Source organism: Oratosquilla oratoria, chromosome 38 (assembly GCF_046742065.1).
Source record: "Oratosquilla oratoria isolate Oo_2021 chromosome 38, ASM4674206v1, whole genome shotgun sequence".
Classification (NCBI taxonomy): domain Eukaryota; kingdom Metazoa; phylum Arthropoda; class Malacostraca; order Stomatopoda; family Squillidae; genus Oratosquilla; species Oratosquilla oratoria.
The window spans coordinates 40,845,834-40,855,865 of record NC_134814.1 but is presented as its reverse complement, the minus strand read 5'-3'; the positions used below and the strand labels follow the sequence as shown (position 1 = coordinate 40,855,865).

The 10,032-nt window shown below is 39.0% G+C and overlaps 1 protein-coding gene across 1 annotated transcript; it reads left to right on the top strand.

Annotated features, from left to right (window-relative positions):
* Window positions 1-3,709: 3,709 nt before the first annotated feature.
* Window positions 3,710-5,404, top strand: LOC143019773 (uncharacterized). Its single transcript, XM_076175755.1, has 4 exons — window positions 3,710-3,825; window positions 4,040-4,210; window positions 4,339-4,443; window positions 4,814-5,404. The coding sequence occupies exons 1-4, from the start codon at window positions 3,799-3,801 to the stop codon at window positions 5,105-5,107; spliced, it is 597 nt and encodes a 198-aa protein (XP_076031870.1). The 5' UTR covers window positions 3,710-3,798; the 3' UTR covers window positions 5,108-5,404.
* Window positions 5,405-10,032: the final 4,628 nt, after the last annotated feature.

The following is a 10,032-nucleotide window of genomic DNA, read 5'->3' as shown; positions in this document are numbered from 1 at the left end:
CTAATATGAAATCTACTTCGTTCTTTGTTATTTCATTTGGACTTCTCCAGGTCAATTTACGACCTACACATTTTTGGAAGAAAGTGTTCATTATTCTCATGTTGTAGTTCTTTGCAAAATTGACCAACATCTTGCCTCTGTTATATCTTTCACCTACTCCAAACTTCCCAATGTACGACTTATCGCCGATCTTCTTCCTCACTTTAGCATTAAAGTCGTCTATTGCCAACGTGTATTTACTTTTTCCTTGATTCATTACCTTACTTAGATCATCATAGAAGGACTTAATTTCATCGTTTGAACTCTGTGAAGTTTGTGCATAAACCTGAGTTATTTTTAGAGTATATCTTTTAGAAAGTCTTACCACAATCCAAGTTTCCTTGTCTGATAAACTAATGTACGAGCAACTTCTCGATTGATCAAGAATCGTACTCCATTAGATCTTTATTTTTCCTTACCTCTGTAGTAGAACAGATGGTGACTCTCAGCTTCTCCTCCGCTCTTCGAACTTCGCTCAGTCCTATGATGTCCCACTTGATGTTATCTAGTTCTTTCATCATACTCGCCAGTCTGTAGTCTTCTAAGAATGTTCTTACGTTGTAGGTATAGATCTTCATTTTCTTTGTGCTATTTAATGCCAGACTTAGATATGCTTGGGTAGTGCTTACTCACATTCGGTGGTACATTGCCTGTAAGCACATAATGCACTGCGGTTGGACCTTTAGGAGATGATTATCCAACAGGAATGCCCGGTTTTGTTTTGGTTGTGCAATTCATGTTTACTATGAAGGAATGCAGGAATGTTGGCAGTAATCTCACCTCCCTGCTAACTGGTTTCTGGTAAGATATTTATTTGGTGCCACCTTGTTCAGTAAATTATGTGGAGCCCTATATATCTATACGGTACTCAATGGTCTACGCTGTCATTATAACAGTACCCATATATCTATGCACCTGTTCGCCATCAGGGACGTGCCAGTTAACAGTGGGTCCTACCACTGTGTGTACTAGATGCTCTTCTCATCTTTCATACAAAACCTGTTCAGTATGGGTGACCTTGCAGATATTTTCATCTCTATCGACATAGCTTTTGTAGTAATTAAAATTCTCAAGTCAAGGTGTCAACTCTCGAATAGAATGATATATATATATGTATATACATATATATATATATACATATATATATACATATACATATATATACATAAATATATTTATATAATATATATATATACATATATATACATATACAAAATATATATACATATAAATATATACATATGTATATATATTTATATATATATATATATATATATATATATATATATATACATATACATATATAATAATATATATATATATATATATATATATATACATATATATACATATACAAAAATATATATACATATAAATATATATATATATATATTTATATATATATGTATATATATATATATTTACAGTATATGCATATTTAATTTCGTTCTATTTGTTAATCGTTTCTTAATTTTTTATTTGTTTTTTTATCTATTAACTTATCTATGAATTAATTAATTAAGTTATTTATGTATTTATTTGTTCATTTATCTTTTATCTATTACTCATTTATTAATTTACCTGTTTTCTTATTTTTTATCTATTTACTCATTTACCTATATACTCATCTATCTATTCATGTATGTACTTATTATCTTCAGTAAGATCTTTACACAAGGTGGGTAGTCGTGTAAATGTGTGTGTGTTTGTGTGTGTGTGTGTGTGTGTGTGTGTGTGTGTGTGTGTGTGTGTGTGTGTGTGTGTGTGTGTGTGTATTCACTTGGTCTTTTTCACTTGGTCTTTGGATCACGTGTTGGACTCGTGAGCGACAGCTATTTACAGCGCCCTGAGAGGTGTGTGTGTGTGTGTGTGTGTGTGTGTGTGTGTGTGTGTGCGTGTGTGTGTTTGTGCTTGTGTGTACATTGTTTGTAGTTTAATGATAATAATCTCGACTCAAATGAGTTTATGTTCAGCAGTAAAACTTGGTGTCCGAGAATCATGATTCAGTTTAATCTTTAATTGAGACTCGAACCCACTCCATGAATTTTATTGTTCTCCAGTTTTATCAAATGTGTCCGGATAATTTGTAATTGTATTCATTGTTCTATCTAATTCTGTGTAGGATGCTGGTGGCGTAATCGGAAGCGTGCTGGTCTCGCATTCACTTAGCTGTGGGTTCGAGTCCCACATTCCTTTCCAAATCCCAGCTTAGGGTTTCGGCCGTAGCTACTCAGCGTCTCTAGGCGTAGGCTCCTCACCAACTACCTTTGTGTTCGCTCAACTTTATAGTTGGGAAAGGTGTGCGTGTATGTCAAAGGTCATTTCATTACTCACAGATCGATCGATGTGTGAGCTTTGAGCTCTCGTCCGGGAGAGCAATAGCTGTCGATCACGTGATCCAAGACTATTGTGAATCATATACAAGACTTAACTTTCTCATACCCCTGCGCTGCCTTGCGTGGAATTTCTTTATCTTTCGACTGGTATATAAGGTAGTGTTCCATATAGTTTAGGTTGCTAGCTTATCAAAACATAAAAGACTTAAGCGTTCCTGCCACGTTCAAGATCACTGCATTTCGCAACTTTCGTTCAAGGCCTTCCACAATGATGCTGAGGTTTTGAATGCTTTTGTCATTCTACCACTTTTTGCAACAACGATCGCTGAGGTATGCTTGCGAGGCCTACAAGGGCAGCGACATATTCAAATTGTTCTATCAGGGATCTCTCCAAAATCCGACAAGTTCCGATATTAGGAACAAAAATGTGTTTCGAAAATATACCAGAATAAATGGAAATGCTTCTAGTGTCCGTAATTTTTCTGATTATTTTTTATATTTTGTTCAAAATTTTGAGTTTTTTAAAATCTTAGAAATTTTCAATTGCTATATGGAAAAGTTCTCATATAAAACTATATTTTTATCAATCCTTTTTCAATCAACTCTCAATGCAAATATTGATCCTACAAATAGAAAAATAGTAATCTATATTTACTCTGACAGCTCATTCAATTCAAAACGAAAAGAGTAAATTCATAGAACGATCAAACATCTTTGATATAATTCAACACCGTGATAAACTCATAATAGACATTAAACATGTCTTCATCACAAACCACTGGTAAAGAAAAAAAAAGAGAAAAAAAAAGAAAGAAAGAAAGAAAGGAAAGAAGAATGAGAGAAAGAAAGAAATCTAAAAGAAAATATCAGAACAAATTGAACATAAGAACGGAGGAGACTGCAAGAAACCATGAAGCCTACATTAGCCAGTTCCATGTCCCTTACCTCCTGCCTCCCCTATCTATAAGATTATCTATTCTTCTTTTAAAACAACCAGTTGTTTTAGTGCTCACAACATGGTTACTAAGTCTATTCCATTCGTAAACCACCCTGTTGGTTCACCAGTTCATGCCTAAACTTCTCGAACTATTACCATTACCAAAACAAAACTTCATAAGAATTGACATCTGCTCGAATTCTCCCGAACTAAGATGGCAGACGCCGGTAGGCTGGAAACTGATGATACGGGTTTGAGGAAGCTGAGCAAGGTCACCCAGCCCATCCTTGGGCGGTTCCCGGACATTGCATTGGGCAGGTAGGTTGACAGGAGAGGCAGGAGAACCTGGAGAGGCATAGCACATTGATATAAATAGAGTAACTGCATGGGAATCTTCAGTTAACTAGTGATCTACGCCTAGCCAGCATCTAGTGCAGTATTCTTGTGTTCGTGTGTTGTGGTCACAGACGGAGATAACTAACAGTCATGGTTTCTTTTATCTGTACTATACTGGTAAGATGTACAGCATTCTTTCTGCTAGAGTTAGATAATTTTATCCAGCTTAGGGCAAGATCTCATGCTGAAAGGATTTAACTGTTTATAAGAAATTGTCCAAGACCTTTACACTGCACTGGATGATCAGGAATAAGTGAGGAAGAGAACTGGAACAACGCGGAATTCGCAATGTGCAGAGGTCATCCAGTTCATTTGTATTTTGTTTCAACAGTTCCTGACATTCGTCGGATCCTCTGTCCAAGATCGAAGCATCGAGGGTCCTCTCCTGTCCACCTTCCGCGAAGTTCACCACGAGTTCGAGCAGGGGAACGATGGCGTCTACAGGTTCTCCTTTGCTCTTCCCCAGCAGGAACGGCACGAGGAGAGAGATTCTGAAGGCAAAGTGAGTTTGGGTTTGTCTCATTATCCTGTGTTCATGCCTAATGTCATCCTGGTAATCAAGACATGTTTGTGACCCAAATGACGAATCAATAAGAAAACATGCGAAATGGTCTCTTTCGTGTTTGTCAGGTAACTGGTGCGTTTGCTTTTGTGGACAACGTTGGCGAAGAAGTGTCTCTCAAGTACGATGCTGACGAAGAAGGGTTCCAGCCAAAGAGTGATGCCTTGCCTCAGGTACAGTCGTGGACAAAAGTTCTGAAATATTCTAATGATTTAATTTATGCAAATGCAGATTTTATCACTGATGATTTGGTATTTACCTAAGAGTGAAATATTCTTTCTTGTGATACGGTTTTACGTCTAGAAAACTCACCAACCCCACTAACCCACCCCCACCCCCACCCCCACCCCACCCCACCCCTACCCCCACCCCCACCCCCACCCCCACCCCCCACCCCCACCCCCACTCCCCAACATCCTCTCAGAAAGGGCTAGGACAGCGCCTCTTTTGGAAGCAGGCAATTTAGTGTAGTCTATACTCACTACAAACTACCTTCTGACCAGCTCCCATCTCGAACTTTTCCTATGTTCCTCTACATTCCAGGTTCCAGACGAGACCGACGACGTGCAGAAGGCTCGTGACGAGTTTCTGGAATACTACAGACAAACTGTTCAGTTCTTGGAGGCTTTTGATTCTGACGAAGAAGACAGCGACTCCTCGGAATCCGATGAGGATAGTGAGGAAAGTGAAGAGAGCAGCGAGGAGGACAGTGAGGAGGATAGTGAGGAGGAAGAAGACAAAGAGGAGGAGGAGGGAGCACCCATCCGGGCTTCCCAACAAAGCCGCAAGAACTTCGCTTCTCAACGAAACACACCTTTTGTTTACTTTAGGAGATAGTTGAGTCTTCTAATCTTTTTCAGTTCGAATAGATAGGTTCTCGGTTATAAAAAAAGAATTTACGGGCATCCTGGAATGTCGACATGGCTAAAATCAGAAAGAACGGGCACCCTGGAATGTCGACATGGCTAAAATCAGAAAGAAATGGTAATTGTTCAATTGCGTGGATGCATTTTTACATACCAATACAATTTATTTGATAAATCTATGAGAACCATTATCATGAACTTTATGGACTTCTTATTTATATTTATATTTGTATTTATTAACAATGTCTAACTCCTATTTTTGTAATAAATTAATATGAATGGAAAAATGATTTTAAATGACCATATTTGTTTCGGTGTCTTGTCAATGCTGAACAATGCTGGGACTAAGAGCTAAGACGCATAACGAAACTAGGAATCCTTTCGTTTTGTTTTCTTTCTCTAATGCACCTCTTCTAATAATCCTATCACAACCACCTATAGGTTAAGGTGCCAGTAAGTATAGGTCCTGTAAATCTCAAAAAAAAAAAAAAAAATCCTGTTACAGGATTCATTTCCGTATTCTCATCAAACTGCATTATTTAGCCTTTTCTTTTCTAAAATCATAGAATAGAATTTGATTCCTCTTCTATCCAAGAGCATTGCATTTATCTTTAGTTCTTCTTCTATACTGAAATCATTAGGTTTATTTCTAAATCCTCTTCTATAACTCAACTCTGTTATCAATAAAAGAAGTCATAGTCGCTTTATGGCAAGAGTTTCAACCAATAAGCCTGAGTCATTTCTATAAACTAAGTACGACTTTCCTCAGACCTTTTCTTTGAGCTATCCTTAATCGAACGCTTCTGAAGTTTCCTTAGCGTTCCCCTAAGCCGATTGAAATACACTTTCACTGTCTCAACCACAATGAAATGATCGCTAGTAGTACCCAATGGCCAGCATTTTGAACGACTTCGTAATTGACGTTCAATTGGATCCTCCAGGGTATAAAAACAAGTTTGATCTGGCATGTGGCTCAATTGCCGGGAGATTACAAGTGTTTTTATCGATGCGCATTGATGGCGCAATCGAGAGCGTGCTGGTCTTACATCTTCCAAGTCGCTCGTTAGATTTCCGCACTTCTTTCCGATTTCCAGCAGTGACTGTCACCTGCCCCAGCAGAACCTAAGGTTCAAAGGTGACGGCTGCAGCTTTAACTACGTCACTTCTGGCGTATGCTCCTCATTTCTTCATGACTCACGGTGTTGAAAAGGAACGAAGCTCATTATTCTAATATTATCTGTACCAGCAAAATGCACGACCCATCTTCTCGTGATTATTGATTTCTACATTTAAACCGTGAGTCCTCATGTTAACGATGTACAAACATGTTTATTCTCTTCGGAATCTCGGAACTCCCTCTCCCTGGGTTTATCTTGCTACCTATTTCTCCATTACAATATTCATTTAATGGCATGGTGAGTAATACTTCGTGTTGTGTCGTAATGGTTGTCATAAAACTTTATTACCTTTAATATGATCCACACATTCGCGGAGGCATATACCTTAATCATATTGGCAACAATGAATTTGAACTTCAGTTAAATGAAGAAACGTAATTCTTTCGAGTCCAAACTCCATTTTATTATGAAGTAGCCGACTTTGGGTTGAAGCTCGCCACGCACTGACTGGAGAGTTCGAAGCGTTTCTCCTTGACTAGTCAATTCCGGTAGTGGTGCTCCATCACTCTCGTTCACTAGATTTCCATAGCCAGTGCACTCTCAACCAGAAATCACACCTCTCTCTCTCTCTCTCTCTCTCTCTCTCTCTCTCTCTCTCTCTCTCTCTCTCTCTCTCTCTCTCTCTCTCTCTCTCTCTCTCTCTCTCTCTCTCTCTCTCTCTCTCTCTCTCTCTCTCTCTCTCTCTCTCTCTCTCTCTCTCTCTCTCTCTCTCTCTCTCTCTCTCTCTTTCTCTCTCTCTCTACATATACACACACACACATATATACATACATACATATATATATATATATATGTATGTATATATATATCATATATATATACATATATATATATATACATATTTATATATATATATATATATATATATAGATCATATATAATGTATATATATATATATATATATATATATATATTTATATATATATGCAAAATAACCACAGGTGATGGTAAACTTGTAGAAAATAAGTAGTTTCGTATATTACACCTTCAGACTGAAGATGTAATTTACGAAAAACTTACTGTCTACAAGTTTCCCTTCTCCTGTGGTTATTTAGCATTATTGTATCACGGTGATGTGATGGCTTGCATATATACTGTATATATATATATATATGTTTATATATATATACATATATATATATACAGGTATATATATATATATATATATATATGTATATATGTACATATAGGTAGTATTTTTGTGAGAAGAAAGATGGATGTGTTGGCTTTGAGTGAAACTAAGTTGAAAGGGGAAGGTGAGTGTAAGTGGGAGGTTATCAGGAGTGAAGAGAGGGCTAGGGAGGGAAGGGGTGGCTATTCTAGTAAGTGAAGAGATAGGTAAACGGGTAGTGGAGTGGAAGGAGGTTTCCTCAAGGATAATGTGGATGAAGGTGAAACTGGGAAAGGAGATGTGGGTCTTTGTAAGTGCATATGGGCCTGGCAGTGAGAAGAGTGTAGAAGAAAGGGAGGCCTTTTGGATAGATCTGAATGAGTGCATAGAGGATTTAGGGAGAAATGTTAATGTAATAGTACTGGGAGACCTTAATGCTAGGGTAGGAAATGGTCCAATTGATGGAGTGGTTGGGAAATGTGGAGTCCCAGGAAAGAATCGTAGTGGAGAGTTGATAGTGGAAATGTGTCTAGAAAGAGAGTTGATGATAGCAAATACTGTACAGTGTTTCGGAAGAAAGTCAAGCATAAGTACACATGGGAGAGGGTGGTGGATGGAAGGGTGGTAGATAGAGCGTTAATGGATTATGTAGTGGTAAATAGGATTATGATAGGAAGAGTTAGGGATGTACATGTGCTAAGGGGAGAGGGTGGGGGAATATCAGATCATTTTTTGGTGGAAGGTAAGTTGAGAGTGGAGGATAGATGGAGAAAAAGGAAAGGGACAAAAGGTAGGGAGGTTCTTAAAGTGAACTCTTTGAATGAAAAGGAAAAGGAGAAGGAGTACAAAAAGAAGCTGAAGGAGGAGTGGGAGGGAGTGAAGGATAGAGTAGAGCTAGGTGTGGAGGAGGAATGGGAATGGTTCAAGGAGGGAGTCACAAAGTGTGCAAAGATGGTGTGTGGAACAAGAAGGACAGGAGGAAATAGAAGGAAGGGTAGTGAATGGTGGGATGAGGAAACAAAGAAGGTTGTAGAAGAGAAGAAGCGAGCTTTCACAGATTGGTTACAAAATAGGACGAGGGAGTCATATGAGAGGTACAAAGAAAAGAAAAGAGAAGTAAAGCAAAAGGTAAAGGAGGCAAAGAGGAGAGCAGATGTGAAATGGGGTAAGAGTATGACAGAAATTTTTGAAAATAATAAAAGATGGAGGAAGAGGAGGCGAATCAAGTAGAGAAGAAAAGGTAAAAGGTGCAGATGGAGAGATGATAATGGAAGAGAAGGCAGTAAGGGGAAGATGGGCAGAATATTTTAGGGAGTTGCTAAATATGAAGGAGGATAGGGAGGGAAAGATAGCTGCAGTGGGAAATGCGAAGAAAATGACCGTGATGAGTGAGGAAAATGGAGGAGAAATAAGGAAGGATGAAGTGAAGGCAGTTGTTAAGATGATGAAAGCAGGTAAGGCACCTGGTCTGGATGGATGCCATGCAGAATGTCTAAAAAAAGGAGGTACAGTGATGATCGACTGGCTGGTGAGGTTATTTAAAGCTTGCTGGAGAGAGGGTAGAGTGCCGGAGGACTGGAGGAGTGTCTGTATAGTTCCTCTTTACAAGGGAAAAGGGGACAAGAGTGAATGTAGTAGTTTCAGAGGGATTAGCTTGTTAAGTGTAGTTGGGAAGGCTTATGGGAGGATCTTGATTGAGAGGATTAGGAGAGGAACAGAAGGAGTAATTGATGAGGAACAGTGTGGATTTAGGACGGGTAGAGGTTGTGTAGATCAGATCTTTGTGGTAAGACAGATATGTGAGAAAGCTATAGGAAAGGGGAAGGATGTTTTTTTGGGCTTTTATGGATCTGGAAAAGGCTTACGATAGGGTAGACAGAAAGGCACTGTGGGAGGTTATGCAGATATACGGGATAGGAGGAAAGTTTCTGGGAGCTGTCAAGAGTTTTTATTAGAGTAGTAGAGCTTGTGTTAGGATTAGAAATGGAGAGAGTGAGTGGTTTGAGGTAAAGGTGGGACTTCGTCAAGGATGCGTTATGTCGCCCTGGCTGTTCAACTTATACATGGATGGGGTAGTGCGAGAGGTAAATGCAAGGGTAGTGGGTCAGGGATTGGAGATGATTAAAGAAAATGGAGAAAAGTGGGAGGTGAGCCAGCTGTTGTTTGCGGACGACACTGTGCTTGTGGCAGGATCGGAGGAGGGATTGAGGAAGTTGGTGACAGAGTTTGGGAGAGTATGTGATAGAAGAAAGCTAAAGATAAATGTAGGTAAAAGTAAGGTGATGAGATGTACAAGGGGTGAAAGTGGCAGTAGACTGGAAGTGAGCATTAAGGGAGAGCGACTGGAGGAAGTGGATAGTTTTAGATACTTGGGTGCAAATGTGGCAGGAAAAGGTGGAGTGAAGGTGGAGGTAGAATGTAGATTGAGAGAAGCGAGTAAATGCCTTGGTGGATTAAAGAGTGTAATGAGGAATAGACATTTGGGAATGGATGCTAAGAGGAGAATGTATGAAGGAGTGATTGTGCCAACAGCACTGTATGGGGCAGAAACATGGAACATAAGAGAGGAAGAGAGAAGGAGTTTGAATGTGTTTGAGATGAGGTGTC